General features: G+C 43.6%; 1 protein-coding gene across 1 annotated transcript; it reads right to left on the bottom strand.

Annotated features, from left to right (window-relative positions):
• Positions 1–27,906, bottom strand: LOC144931279 (histone-lysine N-methyltransferase SMYD1-like). Its single transcript, XM_078855087.1, has 10 exons — positions 27,779–27,906; positions 25,819–25,992; positions 20,543–20,756; positions 18,312–18,442; positions 15,900–15,938; positions 13,180–13,357; positions 11,827–11,919; positions 10,302–10,465; positions 4,925–5,093; positions 1–164 (listed from the first exon to the last, which is right to left on the bottom strand). Exons 1-10 carry the CDS (start codon positions 27,904–27,906, stop codon positions 9–11), a joined length of 1,446 nt encoding a protein of 481 aa, XP_078711213.1. The 3' UTR covers positions 1–8.

Genomic DNA, 27,906 nt, shown 5'->3' with positions numbered 1-27,906 from the left:
GGTCTGGCTCAGTATCTGCGAGGGAAGATGGTCTTGATGTACGGCTCCAGTAGGCCATGCAGCTCACTCTTGCGCTCGAGGGCTCGCTCGCTCTGGACAACGCGCGGAACGACTTCATTCATCCGCAGCAGAGCAATCTCCCTCTCCACTTTCACCTTCATCACCTGAGCACACGAACACGCAATGCGCGCGGATGATGAGAGTGGGTTTTTGTTCGGATACGTGCCGTTCATCTGATTAATGACTGCAACAAATACAAAGACAAATGTCCCTTCCAAAAAAACGTTCACTTGTCCACTCCACTGCTCGTGGAAGGGCCTCAAAGAGAGGAAGCTCGATGGAGCACTCCCCCGACCCTCTAAGAGGGGTATTTTTGGTCTACCCCTTCCACACGCTTGTCGAGGTGGGAGTATCCACACTTTACCCCACCCACACGCGTTTCGCCAAATCGCCTGTGGTGTGTACACGCTTATACATGGTGCTTCAAAAATGCGTTAACACTTCTGAGAATTTGCAACATTGCCACAAGAAATGTGCCTCCGGGCTCTGGAGACCACGTGGAGACGAATCCAGGCACGTGTTGACAATGATGGCGAACAAGTGGACATTCTGAATTATTTTTGAAGCTATGAACATACATTTGTTATCATATTACAGTGTATTATCCGTTCTTTTTCCAGTAAAAACGATAGTCACATATAAGTGTTAATATTGTTTTTAAGCACTCTGTACTGTTGGGTGGACAGAGGCGATGTGGTCTTATTGTTTCAAATGCCATACAAGGCGTTCCAATGAGCAACCTCGAATTGGATGAACGTTTATATGCCATTCATATTTTGTCAAATGATTGCGCTTATGATGCAGTGCATATGTTTTAATTTGATAGGCTAAATGTGATGGATTACGAACCAATCACAATTATAATCACGCGAATGTAAAAACCAATGCCTAAATCACTGCTCATGAGGCTGTTAAATAAACAAATCCCACGTGGAAAAAGACTGCTTACGAATACATTTTGATGATAATTATCCTATCTATAGCTCTTCTGCGTGGGAAACGAGCAATTTTTTTCTTAAGACTACAACATGTTTAGAAATGTTAATTGGTCGTGGGACTTTGTTTTTCATCGGAGCAGAAATCGCAATGTAATTACTTGGTAAGAGCCTCAAATTACAGCAACAAATTTAATGTTGTCAAGTCGAATGAGGCATTAATATTTTAATTGTGTCACGCGATATTTAGTCGGTAATTGCCAGATAAGTGCCCCAAACTTACGATGGCCCGAACACCCTTCACCTCCAGCTCGAAAATTAATGTAGAAATATCACGTGACGCTTGTGTGTAATCAGCTGCAAATTCTAATCTTGCTGACTTGGCCACTGCAACCACCGTAATGGGTTTTACGGGGCGATTAAAATGTAAATAATTCCCCTGATGCTGAGATGTTGTTTTAATTATTAAAAGGCTCCACACAAAACACTTTACACAGAAACGTATTGTTCTTATACACGAGATACAGCCACAGGCAGGTGTGAGGGGGGCAAATTAACCTCATGGCTCTCGCATAATGTTCGTGATGCGGTAATTCTTAGTCTGTTGATGGTCGGCGATGCGGCAATCGACTCATCTCGACGAGCTGTACACTACGATGCACCACGATGCGTACCGCGAGCCTTCAGGGTTTCAGCGCAATCGTCCTCGCTGCATTTCGACATTGCGGAGTGGCACCGATTTCGGATTGATTGGTACCCCAGTCGCGGAGTTAAGTACACCCCTGGACAAAAATAGTGTCCCAGAAATAAAATATTTAATTGCCTCGGCAATTTTGTATTAATTGGTACCCCGGGGTACCGCCATAAGGATCAAATGTTGAGTTTGTGAAAAAGAGGATGTGGATGTCTGTTTTGCTGTGGGTGCAAAAGGTAAAACAGGACATACAGTCAATACTCGTGCCTTTAATTATATTGCCGCAGACATGCTGCGCTTTTACGATGATTATAAACGAGACATAAGCCATGAGGGGTCGTTCCTGGGAAAGTCTGAAGCAGCTCAGGTCTTGTCCCAAACAGAAGATGTGTGTCTATGTTGTGTGTCTCTCTCTGTGTGTCTCTGTGTTGTCTCTCTCTGCTTGTGTGTCTGTCTGTGTGTCCCCGTGTCTGTGTTTTGTCTCTCAAATTTAGCAATCTTTGGAAGAACGTAATCAACCAGGTAAGGTGCTGACTGTTGTGTTAGCCGACTCTCTGTGTTGGATTGCATTGTATTTCTAAGTTCACTAGGTTTGTTTTCTACCTGATGACGATTGCTTGTGTTGCGATCGAAACGTCGCATTCTATTACTTAATTTATTTTCTTTCTACGTGACTTTACCGAAAGAACCAAAGAGTCATTCCTGCAGTCACGAAAGCTTCAAATCAAGTTTGAAGATGTGAGTTTGGACCAGAGGTCGCAATCGGGTACCCAGTACCCGTTTGTCACTCATTTCGGGTAGGGTACGGGTACGGGTTGGATATGGCTACCTGTACCCGGCCGGGTACGGGTACCCATTTGCGACCCTAGTGCGGCCGGGTATGGGTAAGGAATCAAAACCCGTTTGCGACCTCTGGTTTGGACCCCCCTTTTGCAGACCCACACCATTTCCGCATCCCTTCGCACTGTATCTCCACGGATGCAATAGTACATTTGACTGGCTTAGCTCATGCTATGCCAAGCAATATATTTATTGATGGTTATTTATCAATGTTTGCGATATTTGCTCACAAAAACATGGCCCTGAAGTTAAGCTACGCCAGAGATGTTGTTTCGTTTATAACCATCAAATACCTCGTTTGTTAGTTGTCCAATACATCAATATTGCTCCCTGCACTATTTATGCGTGTCGTTTTTGTTATTGTTGCTGTGCTCACACACCACAGATCGCCATTGTAAAATAGCCGGGGAAACTGGATGAATGGGATCATCCGTGAAACAAATCGAATAAATAAAAAAAACTCAAACTATTAACGGCATGTGTCTGTTCCATGTGTCTGTTGAATTGGACTTCCACGGTAAACTGGACTTTTATGGTAAACTGGACTTTTATGGTAAACTGGACTTTGATAGAAAAACTGGACTCCAATGTTAAACTGGACTCCCATCGTATCGTCACATCTTTCCGAGGGAGGCCCTGGTGAAAACATTTCAGTTTATTATATATTATTTCTTACACGGATTGTCTCATGTAGCCAGTCGCATGGTTATTTAAAGAGGGGCAAAACAACTCAGAGTACAGGGTCCTGAAGGAATATTGCGCACAACTAACAAACAAGGTAATTAACGCAGGTCGTAAACAAAATACACGCGAATCGAAAACAAATGCCAACATCTTCTTGGTTCTTTTGGTAAAGTCACGTAGAAGGGAAATAATAAATAATAAAAATAAAACATAATAAAATAATTCTCACGACGTTTCGGCCACAACGCAAGCAGCCGTCCTCAGGTGAAGAACAGGTCTGTCGGAAAGACAGCGTCTGAATGAACACCACCAGGCTTGGCAGCGTATATTTAAGCTGGGTTGGAGAGGTAAGAGCGCCTTGACAAAAGAATTTGCATATCAAGAGGAATTTAGCATATTTATGGGAAATGTGGCCGAAACGTCGTGAGAATTATTTTATAATGTTTTATTTTTATTATTTTATTATTTCCCTTCTACGTGACTTTACCGAAAGAACCAAGAAGATGAATCCCTGCAGTCACGAAAGCTTTAAATCGAAATGCAAACATAATAACATGAGAGCAAGAGGCACCACAAAAAAAAACCAAGGTGCAATTACAAGTAAGCTTCGTGGCCTGAAAAAAGTGAGCTGCGTGGCCCGAGTGCAGCTCGCAGGCCCGCTGGTGGGAAAGGTTTCGACGTCTTCGCTTGGTTTAGCAATCGGGCCAGTGGGCCATTCATCGGAATGCAGCAATGCCGGTCTGCGTGCACGTTGGCTCTTGTGCACTGTGGTCCAGATGTCTTGTGATTCCCATTTAATTCTCTGAGACTTAATTTTATTATTATTATTACACGCTTTTATTTAACTCACATTTGTCTGTTGTTGTTGCTGTATCCTCAAATCTTGTAACTCAATTTTAATCCACTTCCCAATGTGGTATCGACTGCAAACTTGGTATACTTATGTCATACTGATGACAATACTATATTCTATCATAAAAAAAGAAAAAAAAACATTTTTAAACGTTATTTTTTATATGTTATGTTTCGGCTTGGGTCTAATTATCCACGGTCAACTAATGTTGGCTGTAATTTCCCACAGTCCCTTATGTTATGGCAAGCTTCGGGGCCACTTCCTGGAGTCGTGGAGTTCTTCAATTAATAGTACATTTCATAAAAGCGTGTTTAAAAATATATATATATACTATTTTATATACTGTACTAATGGGTGTGAAAACAAAAAATTAATAAGCAAAGGTAAAACAAAATGTTAGGGGTCATTTAATTGGGGGGTCACGAGACATCAGGACCACCTTGTACATGACAAAAAACATCTGTATACAGCACATGTGAAATTAGCAATCTGTCGCGTTTTAAAATCACTAGCATTGTTTAATCAAAATATTAACTATCTGAATTTGCAAAATAAATAATTACGAAATATACGTGACAGTATAGTTAGGCCTTAATCCAATATATTTACAAAGGGATAAAAAAATATTTTAAAATGTAAGTAACATTTTTGCATTATATATGTTGAACTTATTTTGCACAGTTCGTAACCAACCGTGCTAACCATGCGTATGTAATATGACCATCACTTTAGCTACGGGTGTTTGGAAGACTAACCTGAATAAAGCATTATTCATATTTTTTTTGCAATTTATTTTATTTCCGGAAGCAGCGGGACCATATTTGGCCAAGGCTGGCCCAGAGAGCACGCGGTTTGTACCTGGATGTATTTTGTCCTCGCGTGCGTGGCTCCGTGCGTGACGATGAGAATGGCAAGCGCTTCGCACAAGAAGGTGTGGGCATCTTCATAGAGGGCCGAGCCATAGCAGAGAGCGCCAGCCCTCACGAACGCATCCAGCAGCTGTGGAGACTTTGGGTGGCACACGTCACTGCAAACGCACAGAGGTCAGCAACAGAGACAAAGTTGACCTCCGTAGGAAAGAAGAGCTCTTGGCGTACAGCGGCTGGCATGACGCACAGTAGGGTAAGGTGGTCAGCACTATGCCCTGCCGCCTTTGTATCTCCAAACTGGACTGGGCCAGGTACTCGTGTTTAAAGGCTGATTCGAGCCCAGGGGAAGTCTACGCAAGGTTTATATAATAGCCATAGATGATTTGCGAGAACAGGAATCAAACTCAAGTGGCCGCGTTAGTCGTGATATGTGAGTGACACACAGAGAGAGAGACACACACACCGTGGCAATTAGGAATATCACAAAGCAGCTCAATTCTTCTGGCTGTCCACAACATCCTGTCAAGCGACCTAAAGTTGTGGTTGATAATATACGTTTGCTATATATATACATACAAGCAAATATTTCACACGTAAGACTCATTTGTCATGAGAATGAAGGTGAAACTCACTGAATCTGCGGGCAAGTGACAACTGAAGTGAAATCTGGGGTGATGTAAAATTTGTTGGAGTGACCCATCATAATTGGTGTGTTTTATTATTAGCAAATTGCAATGATATTCAATTGCATTCGGTTGCTTGGAATTAATTATATTCAACAACAAGTTATTAATGAGCTCGTTGGGGTTGAGAGGTTGCGCTGTTGTTTGCGAACTGCATCAGCTACGAACCAGGCGACCTAAGTTTGTTCCCTGGCCCACGGCCATAAGTGGCGAGTGACATCTCAACTGGCAAGTGGCATCTCAACTGGCAAGTGACATCTCAACTGGCAGGTGACATCTCAACTGTCAAGTGACATCTCAACTGTCAAGTGACATCTCAACGGGCAAGTGACATCTCAACTGACAAGTGACATCTCAACTGGCAGGTGACATCTCAACTGTCAAGTGACATCTCAACTGGCAAGTGGCATCTCAACTGGCAAGTGACATCTCAACTGGCAGGTGACATCTCAACTGTCAAGTGACATCTCAACGGGCAAGTGACATCTCAACTGTCAAGTGACATCTCAACTGTCAAGTGACATCTCAACGGGCAAGTGACATCTCAACTGACAAGTGACATCTCAACTGGCAGGTGACATCTCAACTGACAAGTGACATCTCAACTGGCAGGTGACATCTCAACTGTCAAGTAACATCTCGACTGTCAAGTGACATCTCGACTGGCAAGTGACATCTCAACTGGCAAGTGACATCTCAACGGGCAAGTGACATCTCAACTGGCAAGTGACATCTCAACTGGCAAGTGACATCATAACTGGCAGGTGACATCTCGACTGGCAAGTGACATCTTAACTGGCAAGTGACATCTCAACTGTCAAGTGACATCTCAACTGGCAGGTGACATCTCAACTGGCAAGTGACATCTCAACTGGCAAGTGACATCTCAACTGGCAAGTGACATCTCAACTGACAGGTGACATCTCAACTGACAGGTGACATCTCAACTGGCAAGTGACATCTCAACTGACAGGTGACATCTCAACTGACAGGTGACATCTCAACTGACAAGTGACATCTCAACTGGCAGGTGACATCTCAACTGGCAAGTGACATCTCAACTGGCAGGTGACATCTCAACTGGCAAGTGACATCTCAACTGGCAGGTGACATCTCAACTGGCAAGTGACATCTCAACTGGCAAGTGACATCTCAACTGGCAAGTGACATCTCAACTGGCAGGTGACATCTCAACTGGCAAGTGACATCTCAACTGGCAAGTGACATCGCAACTGGCAGGTGACATCTCAACTGGCAAGTGACATCTCAACTGACAGGTGACATCTCAACTGGCAAGTGACATCTCAACTGTCAAGTGACATCTCAACTGGCAGGTGACATCTCAACTGGCAAGTGACATCTCAACTGGCAAGTGACATCTCAACTGACAAGTGACATCTCAACTGGCAAGTGACATCTCAACTGTCAAGTGACATCTCAACTGTCAAGTGACATCTCAACTGTCAAGTGACATCTCAACGGGCAAGTGACATCTCAACTGTCAAGTGACATCTCAACTGGCAAGTGACATCTCAACTGGCAAGTGACATCTCAACTGGCAAGTGACATCTCAACTGGTCCTGGGTCCCCCTTCACCCACCCACATTGACCTGCTTGGTGAAGGTTGGTCAAGTAACCACCATGAATTGACAAAGGAGGAAACATTGAAGAGGGGTAAACATTATTATGTTTTTTTTCGGTAAAGTCACGTAAGTAAAAAAAATATAACATTTATTTGTTTTCATTTTAATTTATTTTATATGTTTTTACCTACGTGACTTTACCGAAAAAAACAGTATGGATCCTTGCAGTCACAAAAACTTAAAATCTAGAATCATGATTACGTTATTATTTTAGTATTATTGTATACATAAGTCTGTGTCAGCCTTCCACACACAAAATCGATTTGCTTAATTTGCCACGCTGGCAGGATGCCAAGCAGGACGAGGAGGGACTAAGGTTAACCGTGACTGGGGAATATTATGTAGTGGGAAAAAAAACTACTTTGAAATACTTTATACACTCGGAATAATTAATCAAACTGCTATAAAGCAAATCAAATCAAAGCTGTGTAAAGTACCGTACTAAGAGTTTTTTTTTCTAGAGTTTCATTTAAATCACGTTACCATTTAAAGCACTTCAAGTAGACAGGGACAGGCGGAGTGTCGCAGGATAACACTGGGCACTTGGGACAGAATTCGTCTAAAAGCGATATCTTTCATTCGCTAGCCTGCCAAAACATGTTTCTCGAAAATTATAACCTGTATTGAGTTCATGGCAAAACAAATCATTCATTAGTTATTTATAAGATGGGGGAAAAGGACATTGTGGAAACTAAACATAGCATTCTCTAACAGATCCATTCTCTGTGGATTATACGGTTCTTTGTCAGTGCAATGAGTCACATTTGAACATATCCCAGAGGTCCTAATTATGTGATGACAATGATACACTTACAGGAGTGAGGCATACATGACTAATTGATATAACATCTCAATGATATTCCTAAATTTAATAACAAAACTTCGATGAACAAAGCAACACCGTAAGCTGTGCATCTATTTAAATTGGCAGCAAGACTCAGCTCTCGGGAATACAACCCAGTAGGGGACAGCGTAGCCTGGAACGTTGGTTGAGGAAATAAGCTCATTAAATCACGAGAGAGAGGCAGGAGCACAACACGCAGTTGCCTTTACCTGTACGTGGCCTGGATACAAACAGAGAAAATACGACTGCAATTTTCCATTTTTCCAGCACCACACAAAGCTGGCATTGGTAAGAACACGTTCTGATTAATCCAGTGGTGGATCTTTATCTGATGATAATGATTTTATACTAATTATGGTTACATAATAATAATAATAATTATGATAATGATTCAATAATAATGATTAGTTAATACTTTTGATTTAAAGCTTTCGTGACTGCAGGGATTCATATTCTTGGTTCTTTCGGTAAAGTCACGTAGAAGGGAAGAACCAAGAATATAGTTAATACTATAATTTGTGGTGCTTTGTCAATTCGCTGCGAGGTGAAGGCATCCGCAAGCCATGTCATTCGTGGGCGTTTTTTTTTTTAGCATATTTCCCCATGCTGGTTAGTGCGGGTAGGTAAAGAGGGTCAATGTTTTTGTAATTTCAACTTGGTTCGTAAAAGCATCAAAATGACTCCTCGTTCATGGAAATTGGTGAAGCTGCCTAACTCTGGAATTCTCCTAACATACATGCATACAGATTAGTCGCTTATATAACAGGACCCTGTGGGGTGGGCTGGTAGGAACGAACAATTGAATGGCTATAATAAAATTAAATGGCAAAAAATGGCCGCCAATAAGTGGATGCCCCGTGGCCCCCCCCTCCACCCGCGTAACCCCGCCCCGGCCACCCGTGGCCCCGCCCCATCTCGTTGTCCCCGGCCCCTGCTTGTTGCCCCGCCCCTTACCGCCGTAACTCCGCCCCAACCCCGCGTAGCCCCGCCATCCACCTCGTGCCCACGCCCCCTGCCGCCATTGCCCTGCCCAGCCCCGCGTAGCCCCGCCCCCTGCCGCTGTAGCCCCGCCCAATACACCCCTAGCGGGGGAGAGATTCCCAGGCCTGGCTCTAGGCTGGAAAGCCGCCGATGAGGAGGGGGTAGGGAGTTGTTTTTAATGTAAAAGCTTTAAATGTAAATGTTTCTATTAAAAAACATCAGGGAATGTAACATTGTTAAACATTAACTCCCTTTCACACACGCGGGGGTACGATACGAAGGGAGAGTTTGAGGCATTGTTCGAGGCTTGAGGCCTAGCTGTAGGCTTTAGGCCGCCGTGAGTTAATTTTTAATTTAAATGTTTTTAATATTTATGTAAAAGCTTTAAATTTAAATGTTTCTATTTAAAAGCATCAGGGAATGTAACATTGTTAAACATTAACTCCCTTGCACACACGCGGGGGTACAATACGAAGGGAGACTTTGAGGCCTAGTTCTAGGCTTTAGGCCTAGCTGTAGGCTTTAGGGCGCTGTGAGTTTTTTTATTTAATTTAAATGTTTTAATTAAAAGCTATCTCAGGGAATTATAAGGGAATGTTACACTTGTTTAGCCAGGAAAGCCTCACAGAGTCTAAAGGTTTTTGTAGGGTCATGCCAAGTGTTTGCAGTAGGGGGCGATGTTGCTACACGGACGGACGGACGGACAAACGGACGGACGATATAATCTATTGTAGGCTGGTCCACTTCGTTCCTACCAGTAAAATACACCATACGTACATGGATGGTGCTCAAGCTTTAAGACTGCCACACTCTAACTTATTGGTATGTTTCATGTCGATTATCGTAGGCTAAATGCGTCCTGTAACGTGTCTATACGTGCCAGTTACATTTGTAGCATATGAACAACTCACCAGGATTGCACCAGGTCTCATTAACATCTCGGAAGCTAAGCAGGCTTGAGCCTGGATAGTGCTTAGGATGGAAGACCACCGTATAGACGATGTGCTGGGAAAGTAACCATGACTTAGAAAAAAAACCATGACCTCACAGAGGGCAGTGCTGCAAGGTCCACTGTGGTTCTGCACTTGCAATGCTCCCATACCTCTCCTCCCCGCCTTCACAACCCTGCACTGACCAGAGGCGTGGGAAGGCCCTCACCCAGTAGTGGATTGGCAATAAGGGGCTGTTACGTGTTCATGATGCTGGATGGATTACCGATAACCGGTCACGGCCCTGGCTGCGTAGATGGCAGCAATGCCGAGTTCCCGGTTGTGCGTGGCAGCCTCTGCCGCAGCGCTCAGCATCCTCAGGAGGTAGATGTTTGTGTCTGCGAGCACCGGCAGGTGTTTGTCCAGTGCCTCTTTACACAGGCTCCACACCTGTGGTCATGCAGAACAAAAATATGTTTCTAGATTTGAAGTTTTCGTGACTGCAAGGATCCATACTCTTTGGTTCTTTCGGTAAGGTCATGTAGGTGAAAATAAAAAGAATAATAAAACATAGTAAAAGAAAATAATAAGAATAAAATTAAAATGATTTAGTTATTGATTTCATTTATTTATTTTTATTTTATGCGATTTCATTATATTATTATTTTATTATTATTATCATTGTTTTTATTTTCACCTACGTGACTTTACCGAAAGAACCAAAGAGTATAAAATATGTTTGTTGTATGCATGTATGTTAAAACTTTTTTTTTCACACCGGAGGTGCGGAGGAATAACATCAAACTGAACACGCAAAAAATATAGACCAGCGATGCTCTGAACATTTTGAGTATGATTTTATGCCACCTCTTACAACCTGCTGCAGCAGTTGAAAAATTGGGACAGGTTCCTTAAATCCCACCCGACAGTAGCAATACGTGCACCATAATTAGCCAATTGGAAGGTTGCACGTGGTGGCGTAGAGGGTGGATACTACCACCTCTTCCAAGACATTTGGCCAGCATGTTAGAGTTTGCCAAATGCCCCTTAGAAGGGCTTTCGAGAGACTCCATCTCTTGGAGGCGCATTCTGCCAGCACTGGCATGAGCAAGTAATTGCAGTGCTGCACCTCTAATTTTTTTTTTACTTTAACTTATATCAGGATTGGGGAACCTAGAGCCCGACAGCCTGTGACCACATGAAGCATACTTCTTTAACATAACCTGCAAATCATAGCCACACTGATCGGGTATGAGAAGGGAATAGATCCGACCTGGAAATGGTAACTTTAGCCCACTCAAGTCACTGCAAGGGCCTCCTTATTATTTCGGTGGACAGGCACATAATTCTACAAGTTATTATTATTGGATAATGCGAAGGCGCGTGTTAATGTGTGGACAACCAAAGGTATCGTATTTAACGTCCTACAAAGGTCTGTAGTTAATAAAAGGTTCACACTTTTGTCTTCGGTCAATGTACATATTCATTTGCGATTAGCATATACATATGGTGTTTCAAATAAGTCGGGTCGTGCGTGTTATTAGTATCTTTCAAATAAATTGCTGACCATGATTGTGAATGTACAGTGTTTTATGAGTACGGTGTTTTAGGTACTTGAAGAGCTCATTAATTCAGAGAAAAATAGCATCGCAAAGGCAGATAAATCAGAGCAACGCAACGCAAAATATGCTCCATTGCTACGCGCAATTAAAGCTCACGTTACACAGTGTGGCTCGCCATGAATTACAAAGCACCATTACATGAATTGGCAGTCATGGTCAGTAACCTTTATTGTCTGGCATTTACATTACCTCGTCCCAGTGCCTCTCTGCCAGGGCCATGTCAACCTTCCCAAGGGCATGTTTGGAGTCCTCCGCAACTTGTTTGGCATCGATATCTTTTGACTGGAAACAACAAACAACACGAGCCTTTCAGGATTATGTGTCCTTGGGACGACTGCCTGCTTTAATGGAAAGCATGTTTGCTTTATATAAATCAAGAGCTGTGAATACTGAGCATTGTGACTTGCAAAATGTGGGAATTAGCTTTGAGGGTGACCCTGGTGTGGCGAGAGATGAAATTCTAAAGGAAATTCAATAAATGGTCAAAAGTCACACACAATAGTAAATGGGTATGTAAATTGGCCACGCAAGTTACAATTCTTAGCTTTAAATGCATCAGTGAATGAAAATGTTAAGTACATATTCCAGGTGAATTTGTCATAGGATTTCGATTTAAAGCTTTCGTTACTGCAGGGATTCATCTTCTTGGTTCTTTCGGTAAAGTCACGTAGAATGGATATAATAAAATAAAAATAAAACATAATAAAATAATTCTCACGACGTTTCGGCCACAACGCAAGCAGCCGTCCTCAGGTGTCTTTCCGACAGACCTGTTCTTCACCTGAGGACGGCTGCTTGCGTTGTGGCCGAAACGTCATGAGAATTATTTTATTATGTTTAATTTTTTATTATTTTATTATTTCCATTCTACGTGACTTTACCGAAAGAACCAAGAAGTTATCATAGGATTTCAGCAGCTTATGCAAAGTGAAGCCTGGGTCGCGCTTGGATGGGAGATCGCCATGCACACGCTGCTTGTCGTACGGTGCACTTAAATCACCTGCTGTTCTCTACTTCTAAGCTTCCACATCTGTGTTCCCTGCACCTTCGCCAACTCGCACCGACCGGCGCGGTGAAGTATTACCAAAATAACCCAAACAATCCACACGGCATTGGGGGGGGGGGGGGGGGCTCATCCAGAGAACACGGATTAACAAAAGGGCCGGAAATGATATATTAGTGCACGAAATTTCGATTTAAAGCTTTCGTGACTGCAGGGATTCATCTTCTTGGTTCTTTCGGTAAAGCCACGTAGAAGGGAAATAATAAAATAATAAAATTTAAACATAATAAAATAATTCTCACGACGTTTCGGCCACAACGCAAGCAGCCGTCCTCAGGTGTCTTTCCGACAGACCTTTTCTTCACCTAAGGACGGCTGCTTGCGTTGTGGCCGAAACGTCGTGAGAATTATTTTATTATGTAATATTTTTATTATTTTATTATTTCCCTTCAACGTGACTTTACCGAAAGAACCAAGAAGATAGCGCACAAAAGTTTGGACAAGGCGTCACTTATGATCACGTCTGGCGAGTTGCGAACCTTGGCTGCGGTGAGCAAAGTATCTTGCGTCTGATCCTGACAGTGGACACAGTTGCACTCGAAGAAATAATCTCGGAGCAAGAAGGCTCGACGCTCCTCCGCCAGGCCGACAAAACTCAGGTAGGAGACGGTGAGCTCCTCGTCAGCGTTGATCGCTCGCATCACACGCAGCTCCGCCCTTTCGTCGAAGTGAAGTTTAGAGGCGGGGAGACAGGGGCAAAAACAGCCTTTAGAGTAGATTTGCTTTTAATTAGCACGCTTACCAAGTCGAATACATATTTTGCATGAGGATCCTCCCACGTTTTCAGGGGCTGTGTATGATTGCATTTTTTTTGCGTGGCAAATTTGGACCATGATGCCGCCACACAATGGCTTACTCTTGAGAATTATGTCACGGGATCTTTAACGTTCACTGTGACGCAGGCGGCGTGTATTTTTAAATCCTTTATATTAAGTTCACTTGCTTGCTTGCGCGCTTACAACCGTGCAAATCTTTCGGTCGTTTTTTAACCCACTTCCCATGATCCAATCGAGCTGACATTTTGCACACAGACTCGTTGTGCGTGACAATTTATTTTCGTGAATTTTTTTTCCCAAAATTTTCCACTTTTTAGTAAAAAAAAATTTTCATATTTAATTTCAAATACCAATGTGATAAAAATGAAACTCTTACTCAAGAAAAACAGAAATGAATAATAAAATAAAACCGATGCCACGCATATAAAGGATTTATAGTGAAAAACTTTGTTTTTACGGGTTAATTTTTTTACAGTTAACAGATCCGTGGTATTAATCATGGCGGCCACGGGATTCGAACCGTGAACCTCTGCAACAAGTGGTGAATGCGCTACCGCTGGTCCATGTCACATGACAAGATATGCAAATAATGTGTTAACCATAAAACGTGAGTAATTCTCGTGGCGAAAAGAGTCCAGTAAAGGGCTAATTACTGTATCTCTGGAAGACCAATGAATTACCGTATAGACGATGTTCTGGTAAGTAACCATTACTTAGAAAAACAACCATGACCTCACATAAAAAAACCAACCACGACCTCACGTAAAATAGATGTCATGTTATTATACCACCACCACCGTCACCAGCGCACTGAACAGCGTGGTGAAAATTTATCAAACGACACCAATGACAGAAAGTCGCGAGGAGGCCTTCATCCAGCAGTGGACTGAGGACTTTACATGAACATTGCACTAACAACCACGAGACGGCAGCAGTGACCAGTCGGTGATTATTTATTTGGCGATGCATTGGCAGCGGTGCACATCAGAAAAAATAGCCAACGAAAAATTAAACACCTTTGTCAATAACACTGTTGTCTTCAAAGGAAAAAATATATATTACAGGCAACGTTTCGAGCAATGGCCCTTGTTCATAGCACGTAAAATCACGTGCTATGAAGATGGGAATAAATGTATGTGCTATGAAAAATGGCCATTGCCTTTAACATTACATTGTATATATTCTATATTTTTACTTTTAAGGCCATAGTGCCATTGACACGTGTGTTGAGTTTACGGTGAGGTGGAAGGTCACCCATAGGCAATGCAGCTTTCATTCATGGGGTAACCTTGATGAGGTCACAAGTAACTGGGTGCTGAAAGGCAAAGCCTAATGTGAGTTCAAGGTCATTAATTTTATGCAGTTTTATTCAAGGTTGTCATAAATAAATAGATGCCCTGCCATTAAAATGGGCTGGTACGGGCTTGTGGGTAAAATGACATGGATCTTCATTGGATAAATGAATAAAAAATCATAAAGGGTTTGTCAAATATACCAATTATCGGGTATGTTAGAGGCAGTTTTTAAGAAACTGCATTCCAAATCCCAGCACTTGCATTTACTGATAAACGGAATAAAGGTGTATATGCTAATTTACGTATATTTACTAATACACTTCATATCTTCACATATTTTAATTACATGAAATTTGAGTTGCATATTTTTGATAATTATTTGCAATAAGTACAGCCGTGTACTCTGATTGTATATGGGTTTATCCAACCGTGTCCTAAAGAACAAAGCGTTAATAGATATACTGTACTATGGGAACCTCATTTGCCAGTAAAAATATGATAATTGGTTGTTTACCCTTCTATCTGGCAACAAAACTGACACCTTTTTACAAGGAGTCATGTTTGCATAGACCGCAATACCTGCAGTCATAATACAAACAAAATACATAACTCTGATAATGTGCACTGTCCTTGAAGTTTCCTTAAGGAAAGCTGTCTCGGGTGTGGACCAATCAACTTCAAGGACAGTGCACATTATCAGAGTTATGTCTTTTGTTTGTATTATGACTGCAGGTATTGTGGTCTATGCAAACATGACTCCTTGTAAAAAGGTGTCAGTTTTGTTGCCAGATAGAAGGGTAAAAAAACAATTATTAGATATACTGTATTGACAGCAACTTAAATACATAGGGATGCGATTTGTGTATTGATAGTTACATTGCAAGCTAATATTCTAACCAGCCATTAAGTACCTCCATCCGCTGAAAAATACAATTGCAGCACAAAGTTTGCTCTACATTTAAATTGTCTGCTTCATTGCCTTTGTGATTGCCGTCAAAACGTTTGAATAATTTCCAAGCGTGGATTTCAGTGTACACGTTCATCACAGTGCAATGTTGTATGCATTCCGTGCAATGTTACATGCGACGCGAGATACAAAAAAATAATGACAGAAAATGTTTCGCTCACCTTGCACTGGAGTGGAAGGTGGTTTTATTTGCTTGGCGGCTGCAAGACAGTTTAACGCACCATTTATGGAACATTCAATACATTGGGAGTCTGTGAATGCCTGGACCTTGTAAATGAAATCGCTCCGCAACAGGCCATAGCTTTTATCCTCAAATTAGTCTCATGTTAGCCTGGTACGAGTAAGTCAACGTGGTTCACCCCCACGTGCAGCTCATGATTCGATGATTTAACACGATTCAAGGCCGCTATTTATACCGAAAATCAATCTTCTAAATGTTTGAATGCAGCAGCCGATAGAGGTCATGTGAACCCATTACATATGACAATTTATTCATATTAAAACATCGATTCAATGCATGCATCCTGGGAGTATTGACATATTTAATCGAATGCATTATTAAACCTCTAGTTTGTAATCATGCCTGAATTAAAAAAATAGACAGCAGTGATATCTGAACACAGGAAGATACTTTCGCTTCACCAACGTGCACTGACCGACGTCGTGAAGTATGGTCAAACAACCCTCACGACCTACCCAGTGTGGTGAAGCCTTCATCCAATAGTTGATTAACAAAGGACTGTTTTCATTTCTTGTTCAATTGGCAGGAAGAAACAAAACCGAGTATAGCTCTAAAGTGTGTTTTGTAGGAATTTTGACAGATAATAACCGAGGCATGTTTATACCGACACATCCTGAGCCGGAACTTTTTTGCATGATTGAATATATATCAATAACCATCTCCGTCTGTGTAATCACATCCCGCATCATTGTTAATGCAATGCTAGGCAACACATCATTGGGTAGGCAATTATATTTGCTGGCACGGAAACAGAGACATTAATAAACCACGATTCCTCTCCATTTATTACCACTTAATGCCAGCAACAGGATTAGAATTCAAACGAATCCCCATGTGTGTGTGGTTTTTACCAATGACTGCATGCAACGTACTTTGGTACATACTGTGCTAGGAATACAAACCCTTAAGGAGCCATTTAACGTCCTCCATTATATTTAAAGCTCTGTTACGTATATACCAATACCCGCCATGGTGACGTCACCACGTAGCCTGTGCCAGACCACGTGCACTTTGAGGACCACGTGAAGTGTCGATGGCTCGCTGACAGGTCACGGGACATACCCAGGTGGCATGGGTTGACTGACTGAGATGACTGGCAGATGTACCACCTGTGCCCCCTATTGTGTTATGTATATGAGAGATGTATCACTGTCATCATCAACATCGTTACCACCAAAACAACCAAAATCTATCCAGAATATTTTTTCTTTGGGTTAGATCGCATCAATATAAATGTGTCGTTAAACCCGCCACCACCCGACACAGCCAATTAGTAAGGTTTGTTGCGTAAACAAAACATGCAAATTAGTTGCTAGTTCAGGGCATCAGTGTGATTGAGAGTAAACTCACAACATTCACAATTTGAGTACGACGTTTCGCCGGTAATTACAACCAGTCTCATCCTGCATAGGTTTTTCACACTCGTGCCATAAAGCTCTCCGATGGGTTTTCTGGTTGTGCCGCGCATTGCTCAGCAGAATGTCCTTTCCTTAAGAGGCTCCCAGCACGTGGAGCAAAACGTCAGACATCCCACCGAACAATACCCGTGGTATAAACTTGAAAACACGCACCGGAGAATTGGTGCAATAGAAACGATATCAGAGCAAACTCTTTAAGGAAGAAAAAGCCTGAGTGGACAGTGTGAGATATTAATAGCATAGGCACGGGAGTTGGTCACCATAAGGTTGGCAGAGGTCTGATAATTAATAGGAGGCACCACAGGGACATTATGTGGTTGGGTGGGTGAGGCATAAATCATGAAACAAAGCTATCCAGAATGAAGCGTTTAAAACCTAAGCAGCAACCCTTGAACACCCAGCGGTATTCAGAACCACCTTCCAATCCATGTTTATTGTCTCCTCGTGGGATTCCATTTGCTCTGTGAATTACTTTCCATTGTCTACATTTGTCTCCACTTACGTTCCAACTGTTCGCGTAAAATCACGAGAAAAATAACAAATACATTTGGAATACGCACAGCTGTCAGTGCACCACCCTGTGTTAGAGAATGGTCCTGGAAAATGGTGTTACGGTGACTTCACCCCACCTCTTAATCCACGTTAGGAGCACACCTTTGAATGCCCGATTTATAACATGTCAATCAGGCTGAAATGTTTAGGACTCAGAGCTGGCACTTATCCAAATAAGACGGCTAACCAAATGCTATATTAATGTTGTACAGTCATTGATAATTATTGAACCGAGACCATAAACTCATAACAGTCGAGAACCCAGTTTGATCACGGCCCGGCTGAAATGCAGATTCGAACCCAGGATCTTAGTGGCGCTGGCTTGGTGCTCAGTCCCAAAGTGCCACCCGGTCAAATCTTACTTTCCGTTGTTGAAGGTCACGCAGCAATTGGGCCAGCAGTCGTGATTAAGCAGGCTGATGGTTGGAAAGAGGCCCACCCCCATGGCTTTGACACCACTCTGGTCTGTCAGGATGAGGCTGTTGAGGTTAACCTGCAATAAATCACAACACGGCACAGTGCTCCTCTCGTCGAGGTGCATAAACCATCACGCAAACTCCGGCCACCCTCGCAGCAGAAGCGGATTTTTGATAACCATCGAACAAAGACGGTTACCGCATCGCGCGTTTCAGATGCGCTTCTGCGTCCGTCTGGAACCCTCTTTCTTCCTATATTAGGAAGCCCCTGGAGCTATGCATTGATTTTTTTTTATTTCTGATGACGATTGCTTGTCTTGTGATCGAAACGTCGTAGTTTTTTGTTATTTTCTTTGAACCTATCTACGTGACTTTACCGAAAGACCCAAATAATATAAATTGAAAAGAATTTCTTTAGAACTGCTTTTTGTGTTTAGTTTGTTGTCCTTCCCCCGCACCTCAGATTAGCACGGTTGGTTACGTACGGTGCGAAAGAAGTTCAACATACATACAGCAGACAAGTCGTTAGGGTTGTTGGGTCATACTTCGCCACGCTGGTCAATGTGGTTCAGTGATGGCAGCGATAATAGATGGCAATGTAGCCCCGTATCAGCCTATAGCACCTGTATATGCACGATGGTTGCTTAACTAAGAGCTATCCATGCTGCTTAGTTTCTGAGATATCATGAAATCGGGTAGTTTTGGTCATGGGCAATGACATTCATTCAAAGGTTTATTATATCCAGCACTGATTGAAACAACAAATGTAATGAGAAATAGCATGAGTACCTTAGTCTTGGGCTCACAAACAAGTAGGAACAATTGGCAAAAGCATGTGTTAAATAATCAAATTACAACATGAGTTTAAGACGGCTATGCAGCAATAATTTCACGATTTACCTCTTCCCAATCCCAATGATTAGATGAATAATCCACGTCTTGGGGTCACAATTCCCTACCAGAACCGATCACTTCGTGTCCCGTTTGCGTTCTCGCGTGTACCGCCTCTCATTTGGTCCATCTCATTGTAGTGTTTCGGTTCGCATTCGTCTACCATTTGCATTTAATGTCAAGGCATTGTTCATAATAAAGATTTCACGCGCGATTACACACGTGTACAATGAGTCTATGAATGTGAATCCAATCAAAGAGTTATTTAAATTCGTACAGTGCGGTATTCATGCCTTTTTCTAAAGTTGACTGTGTTTGCTAGGGTTCACGTAACCTCGTGTGAATTTTTCCTTTACGAGCAGAGCTGAAGCAGCTTTGGTTTAACATTAAGTTTAACGCCGGCATGTAAAGGGGGCACTCGCTATTTTAAGTGCCTTCTATTTGCGCAACTTTGTCCCTGTCAATTTGTGAGCGCGCCAGTGAATCCCTGGAGCAGGCTTTGTATCTCCCGCATTGCATGGAATCGAATCGCGAAACAGACGTGGGCTTCCTACGTTTGTAAAATGCTTTTGTGTCTCTTGCTCGAGTTAACTCCTTCCCGTTCTGAGACGTATGCAAGTTTGCAGGATGGGTGTCTCGTTCACCGCTGAATCCCAGAACGCGCAAGCAGTTAGCATTAATTTTATTTAGAGAGGCATAGCGCCGCTGTTTTTAAACACATTCCTGCGGAGGGAGCTGATAGGAACGTTGGGTTGCTCGGTCAATGGCCAGGGTCAACGGCGGCGTGATGTATTCCGCAAATATTGCCGACTGTGAGGGCGGGCACAAGCCGGCGTGAGTAGGCTAAACGTTGAGTTTTATAAGGGCACCACGGGGTGACCAGCCCCTCCCCACCCAGCCCCACCCTCCCCACCCAGCCCCTCCCCACCCTCCCCTCCCCACCCAGCCCCTCCCCACTCAGCCTCTCCACACTCTCCCCTCTCCACCGAGCCCCACCCCTCCCATTTTTGGATGCACGACGGACGGACACAATAATCCCCTGTGGGCTGGTGGAACCAGGTGGTTCCTACCAGTAAGATATTGTACTCGCCGCAGAGAACTGTCGCGACACGACCGCACTCTACGATAGCCACACGCCTTCCCACATGGCCTTGTGGCAGCCTCGGTACTGGTAACGTTCTTTCATTAGTTTTTCTTCCGGTTCCAATCCGATTCCGTACATCATTTGCATTTCATCAGTACATGTACGTCATCAGAACGGGAAAGGGTTTTAATAGCATTCTTACAATCTGGAGCATTTGCAGTATGAAGGCTGTGTCGAAGTGCTTTGCTGCCGCGGGGCAAAACTGCAGGCACGCTGTCACGTCTTGCTCCATAGCTTGCCGTTCGTCGTTGCTCAGCCTCTCGATGTGCGTTTCCAGCCGATCTGGAGAAATGATTTCGCCCTCTGCTCCGAAAACACTGTCCTTAATCACCCGCCTCAAAATACGGGCCACCAACCTATTTAAAAGGATAATGACAACAACAACACATTGTGAGATCATACCTCCGATTAGCGGGGTTGGCTACGTACGGTGCGAAAGAAGTTCCATATACGTGTGCATACAGAAAGCAGCTCGCGTGCAGATGGATTGTTACATCTCGGGAGCATGAGAGATGACGAGGGCTTGGTCAGACTTTCATCCAACAGTGTATTGATTGTGGCTCATGATAATGATTATGTAAAGTCCCATCACAATAGAGGCCTACTTCTGTTTGTGCACAATTGCAAAACTAATTTGCACGATGCTGCATGGCATGGCGACACATATCCGGCCGTCACAAATCCGCCCTGACGCAGTGCAGTCGTTGGGCAACTGCATCTTTCTGCGGATGTTCACTATTGTATTCTTAATCTCGTGTACATTCGCCTTTAAATCACGGTAAATAATTATCCCATCTTCTTGGTTCTTTCGATAAAGTCACGTAGAAGGGAAATAATAAAATAATAAAAATAATACAATAAAATAAAATTCTCACGACGTTTCGGCCACAACGCAAGCAGCCGTCCTCAGGTGAATAACAGGGCTGTCGGAAAGACAGCGTCCGAAGGACGGCTGCTTGCGTTGTGGCCGAAACGTCGTGAGAATTTTATTTTACCGAAAGAACCAAGAAGATGAATCCCTGCAGTCACGAAAGCTTTAAATCGAAATTTAATTATCCCATGTTCAAAGCATTTTCTCTTTTTGTCCAGTAACCACGATGGTGTTAACTGAAAATGTTGTCCGACCCGAGCACGTAAGCACGACCTTTCAACTTATCCACCTATAACCTCAGTCTCCAGTAAGTCTGAAATGCGACGTTGCTCTGCATCTCACATCTCTTTACTGGAACTACAATACCTCAGTAGTGCTGCCTATGCCAAGTCTGTGCGCGTGCTGCATACAGCAAGCAGGCTACGCAGGGGTTAATAACAGAGAACCCAGCCCACTTTGCCAAATGCGAAAGGCCCAATTCCTCATGACGAGGGAGATGCGGCCACAACAGCTAATGGGAATTTAATGTAAATTACTGATCAGTTATATAAGTGAATGTCTCTCACACCTGGCACTGGAAACATAACAAGAGCATCTATAATCCACGAAGTAGACCGTTCATTGGATGCTCTGCTGGCTTGTATTAAAAATAGCATGCTGTATTGTACATGCGTACATGTAAGTGCACAATCCCATTAGTCAATCCACTGCTGGATGCTGAACGACCGTGTCAGTAATGGGGTTTGTTTGATCATACTTCACCGTGCTGGTCCGTGCGGGTTTTGTGAAGGTGGCAGGGAGCATAGATTTTGTAGCAGAGTACAGTACAACATAACAATGGATTTTTCGACACTGCCCTCTGCCAAGCATGCAACTCTGTAGCAGCACCAGCATCCTAAAAACCTGTGTGTGCACGGTGGTCACGCATCATCCGAACACTATGCAGGCCCAACGCATGCTTAGCTTCCGAGATCTGACAAGATAGGGTGGGTGAAATGTGGGTATTGTATATAAAATACCTTCTGCCATGGTTATCGTAGCATAACTTTCGATATAGGAATTGCTATACAACGTTGAGTAAAGTGTTTGCGTCGTCCGTATTTAAGCACAGTGCGTTTCAAAATGAGAATATTTATTTAGACTGGAGGAATCCGATGAGCAATAAAGCTCTTTTTCACATATGTCCAGTAGGGCACAAATAACCTGTGTTTCCCTTCGCAGTGTGGATTAATGAAATCACATCGTGCAAATGTTCAAAGGTTCTTCTACTCGGTTCGCCATGGCAACTCGGTGTCAAATGGACACGCGGAATGCTCCCAAATGCCTGGAGCATTATGACCAGCTGCGGCCGCAATAAATGCGACATCCCATCAGCTGCGGCCCCAATAAATGTGACGTCTCATCAGCACTCCCTTCCCCTGCCCCTCGCTAAAACAATTCAATATCGTTCATCACGAGTATTCTTCTTGTGCGAGTTCGAAAATCGCAAAGGTGCGCACGTTTTCCGATTTTGCGACATCAAAGTAATTACATGAGACGTCTTCTTGGTTCTTTCGGTAAAGTCACGTAGAATGGAAATAATAAAATAATTCTCACGACGTTTCGGCCACAACGCAAGCAGCCGTCCTTAGGTGAAGAACAGGTCTGTCGAGAAGACAGAGTCTCATTCAGACTCATTCAGACTCTGTCTTCTCGACAGACCTTGTCTTCACCTAAGGACGGCTGCTTGCGTTGTGGCCGAAACGTCGTGAGAATTATTTTATTATGTTTTATTTTTATTAGTTGATTATTTCCATTCTACGTGACTTTACCGAAAGAACCAAGAAGATGAATCCCTGCAGAATGAGACTCTGTCTTCTCGACAGACCTGTTCTTCACCTGAGGACGGCTGCTTGCGTTGTGGCCGAAACGTCGTGAGAATTATTTTATTATGTTTTATTTTTATTAGTTTATTATTTACATTCTACGTGACTTTACCGAAAGAACCAAGAAGATGAATCCCTGCAGTCACGAAATCTTTAAATCGAAAAATACATGAGACGTGTTTACAGGGAAGGATAATTTGCCTGCAGTAAGTGAAGATCCTGCAACCAAAAATAGAGCCACAGTACAGGGTGGTCCAGATGTCTTGTAACCCCCAAATTAATTGACCCCTAACATTTGTGTTCCCTTGCATATTCATTTATGTTTTAAATTAACCTTAATTTAGAGAATGAAATGGGGGTGGTCACAAGACATCCGTAGACATATCGTGGTGGTACGCGCCTCCGCGTCGATTCAACAACAATAAAAGTGCTGTACATGTACTCGTTTATTTTGTTTACCCACGTACCAATTAAATGAACACCTGCTTAAAGTCAATTTAAAATAAAGGCGCTACGAGACGCGTCGAGGCCCATTTCTTCATCAGCATCGATGGCGAGATCTGCAGCAGAATGCACGACAGATCACAGCAGACCGCATATCCTTGCTCAGCCTGTTCAGCACTCCGCCTGTGTCAACGTCTGTTTCACGTTGACTGCGTCGTGCGCCACCGTTATTGGGTTAGGGGCCGTCCATAAATGACGTCACGCGATTTTGGATGATTTTTACCCCCCCCCCCCTCGTCACACGACGTTGCGCATTTTGATGTGACGTCACATTTCTCCCCCCCCCATCCTCTCGTCACACATCGTCACAAATGTCTGACCCCCCCCCCCCCCTAGATGCGTGACGTCATTTATGGACGGCCCCTTATTGCCCTGCTCCCCCCCCCAATCACCACAGTCAAGCTGCAGCGGTGTTGCTCCCTCCTCCTCCTCCTCTTCACTACGAGTGCAGGAATGGGAATGTCAACTGGGAAGGCCGTCTCGCAGGCCTGGGATTCCCAGAGCCTCATGAATAGCTGCGCGCAATCCAACCAATGCCACGTCCCCCATTCACACTGCGACAACTGTACAGTCATAATAATTTTCCTAATCGTTTTACAATTTTTTTGAAAGTGCACAGTTGTTGCGTCAATCTTAGAGAGAGAATGATTGAGAGGTGCGGGAAATAATATTAAATTTTATACAGCATCATTCATGCTAAATAGCATGACGACGAACGAGTTTAAGTTCCTCGGTGCAACGATGTGTGCTGTGATGGGTCACTAGAAGGAGAGATGAGATCAAGAACAAGGGATGGATGGTTGAAATGGTGAGAGATGACTGGTGTGGTGTGCGATAAGAGGGTCCCAGTTGGGTTGAATGGAAAAGTGTGTAGTGTATAGTGTAGTGTATAGTGTAGTGTATAGTGTAGTGTATAGTGTAGTGTATAGTACAAGACGGTGGTGAGGCCGGTGCTGTTGTATGGGGCCGAGTGCTGGGGCACAAGAAAGAGGGAGGACCGAGCTATGTGAGTCACATAGATGAGGATGTTGCAGTGGATGTTGGCTTCAACAAGGAAGCACAGGGGGTGAGAAATGAAGAAGTGAGAGGAAGACTCAAGGTGGTATAAATCACAGATAAGATGAGAGAGAGAAAGAGAGAGAAACGACTGGTGTGGTTCGGTCATGGAAGAGAGACAGCAGAAAGATGATGTGGGTCAGAAGGTGCAAGTGATGCAAGTGGAAGGAAAGAGATCAAGAGGAAGGCAGAAGAAGAGGTGTAGTGCGATGGGACACGGTGGCCCGAGGGAGCGGAAAGAGAGATGGCCCGGGACAGCGTGGAGGAGGTTGGCAAGGACAGTGGACCCCACGTGAGTGGGACAAACGCGTGGAAGAAGAAGATCCATGCTAATAGCATCCCATAACGCAATACATTACATTAATTAGATATAAGGACCAAATCCAATATATAGCCACTATCAAGAAAATGAAACCCCTACTACTAAGCAAAATCTAAAATGAATAAACTAATTAAGAAACGGCACCAAAATAAAAATCGCAAACAACAAAAAAAGTTTTCACAACAAAGAAATTGGTCCATTAGGTCTACACATCATAGACCACAATCTCAACTTCCCAACCAAGCCAGGAAACCTTCACAGGAGGGGCATAAATCACAGATACGCGGGAAGGCAGCCAGACACGGCATCGACAATTCCCCAAGAGCTGTTGGTCCTAAAATGGAATGTTCTGGCGAATACTCAATCGCGCATGCGGGTAACAATCAAAAGGGCGCTGTGGTGGCGAGATGTTAACTCTCTCGCCTGGTATACAGGAGGTCGTGGGTTCGATCCCGACCCTGATGCCTGTGTATTTGGAGTTTGCATGTTCTTCCCGTGGCCGCGTGGATTTTTTCCCGGGTCCTCCTGTGTTTCCCCGACACATTTAGAAACATGTGTTTAGAGTATTTGGCTGCTGTACATTTCCACATGATAAGCCACTGTGTTGAGTTATCATTTGTGGCCAGGTCGCTTTCTGTAAAAGAGCTATACAGCTCAGTGGGACTTACCTGGTAAAATAACAATGTTTGTTTGTTTAAAACCCCGCACAGATGGAAACCGATTGAAAACGGACTTACATTAAGCATGCGCTGACAACGTCACAAAGGGCTCGGAGCGGCAGACGTCAAAAGCTTTCTTACCGAACGTTGTCCGTGGGCAGGCCGCAGTTCTGCATGTCAGCGCACTCCAGGCTGTGTTGTGGCCAGCCTTCTTGTCGGCACGTCCGATCGCAGTAGAAGGCGAAGCCACAGCGACCACACCGCAGCAGGTTTTGGCCGGAGCGGAAACAGCTGTGGCAAACCTGAGTAAAGTGGCTTAAAAAACGCCGGCAGAGAGAAAACGCCAGGCCGTGCCAATGGATTAAAGCAGAAACAAGTACAAGCCGTAAAAACAAAGTTTTTCACTATAAATCCTTTATATGCGTGGCGGCTAGAGTCCTCTCGTCCTCTGGCTTGAGATGGCTGCCACCTATGGGTCAGATGATTGCATTGCACCATTAAGCAATTGGTAATTAAATATAATATTTTTGTCCTAAAAAGGGTAAAATTTTGGATTTTTTTTCTTTCACGAACATTAATTGTCACGCACAACGAGTCTGTGTGGAAAATGTCAGCTCGATTGGATCACGGGAAGTGGGTTAAAAAACGACCGAAAGATTTGCACGGTCGTAAGCAAGCAAGCGAACTTAATATAAAGGATTTAAAAACGCAACAGCATGTCCAGGTGCGTAATCCATTTGCAGGCAATAAAGACGCAGCCCTGCAAATGTGTGCGCATGCCACTGCTGGTGGAAGGGCCACCACTAGAGGTGGCTCTGGAGAGCCCCTCTAAAGGGTGTTTTGGCCAATCCTTGCACGCAGGCCAGACGGCTTGGAAGAGGTGGGAGTACCCACACTTTACCCCACCACACGTGACCTACCGATCGACTAACTGCGGCGTGTTTATTGTTACCGCTATGTGGGCGGAGGAATTTAAAAAACTTGCACCGTTGTTTCAACCACTGTAATGGCCGGTCGAACCGGTGACCTCTAGTGTGCTGACCTACACCACGGCCTTGACATTTGCAGGAGTAGAAGTGTAATATTTCAATACTTAATCACTGCATGAAAAAAAAATGGAGATCGCCCATTCATTACAAATGTGTCATTTTGGCGAAACAAATAAGATAGAAAATGGTCACTCAGAAATTCTGTGTGGTTGCCATGCCAACTAGTTTTTCATACCTACACTGTATTAATAACAATTTTACATATGTTGTGGAACAGTGGCAGAGTGGTTAGCGATTTGCACTATGAACCAAGCAATCTGAGTTTGATTCCGGGCCACGGCTAACGTCAGTCACGAGCGATATTTTAAACCGATTCTGGCACACCCTCGCCACTAACCCGCAATGACCGGTGTGGTGAAGTATGGTGAAATAACTCTGCCACCCGTATGGCATGGCGGAGGTCGTCATCCAGCAGAAGACTGTTAGGTAAGTGAAATTCAACAATGTATCGAGGTGTATCTCTTCGATGTGTTTTCGGGTTGCCCCGTTTGTTCTTCGGCACGTTGTCCGACGTTTGGTTCCATGTGCTGGAAGCTTCTTCATGAACTTGTAACCAGAAATTCAGTTCCTCAAAAAGCTCCCAGCATGCGAAGTGAAAAGTTGGGATGTTGTTCTACAGAGTTTGAGAGAGTGGCGTTTGTATGTTCTCTCCCTGTTCTCTAAAGTGAAAGTGAGTGCGTGGAGTTTGTATGTTATCCTGTTCTGCAGAGTGAGTGAGAGGAGTTTATATTCTTGGTTCTTTCGGTAAAATCACGTAGAAGGGAAATAATAAAATAATAAAAATATAAAACAATAAAAAATTCTCAGTGAGAATTATTTACTGAAAGAACCAAGAATATGAATCCCTGCAGTCACGAAAGCTTTAAATCAAAATTTGAGATGAGTTTGTTGATCACAAGGCAGAGCTCTACAAGCACAACCACAAAAAAGCTATGCAAGTGGTATCGGATAGATCGGATGGTGGTGGTCATGATGATGACAGTAGTGACTTGCCATATACAGTCCACACGTATTGTACCATGTCAAACGCGACACCGTACCTGACAACATACCTGTCAAATGCCACTGCAGCGTAAGGCTTTGCTGAGAAGATGACGTCCCCGGTTTGGTAACTCCTTGTGGCCACCAAACAGCGTCCTTTCCCTGGCAGCGTCACAATCTTTAGCCCTTCCAGAAACAT

The sequence above is a fragment of the Lampetra fluviatilis genome, chromosome 4 (genome assembly GCF_964198595.1).
Source record: "Lampetra fluviatilis chromosome 4, kcLamFluv1.1, whole genome shotgun sequence".
NCBI lineage: Eukaryota > Metazoa > Chordata > Hyperoartia > Petromyzontiformes > Petromyzontidae > Lampetra > Lampetra fluviatilis.
Note: the sequence above shows the minus strand (reverse complement) of the source record. Positions and strands in the feature narration are given on the sequence as shown.

Excerpts from the sequence above, each read along its gene's own strand:
- LOC144931279 (XM_078855087.1), bottom strand. The coding sequence starts at position 27,906 with ATGTTTCTGGAAGGGCTAAAGATTGTGACGCTGCCAGGGAAAGGACGC. Across the intron at positions 20,757-25,818 it reads CTGCCCACGGACAACGTTCG|GTTGGTGGCCCGTATTTTGA; the intron begins GTAAGAAAGCTT and ends CCTTTTAAATAG. Across the intron at positions 11,920-13,179 it reads CTTTGCTCACCGCAGCCAAG|TCAAAAGATATCGATGCCAA; the intron begins GTTCGCAACTCG and ends TGTTGTTTCCAG.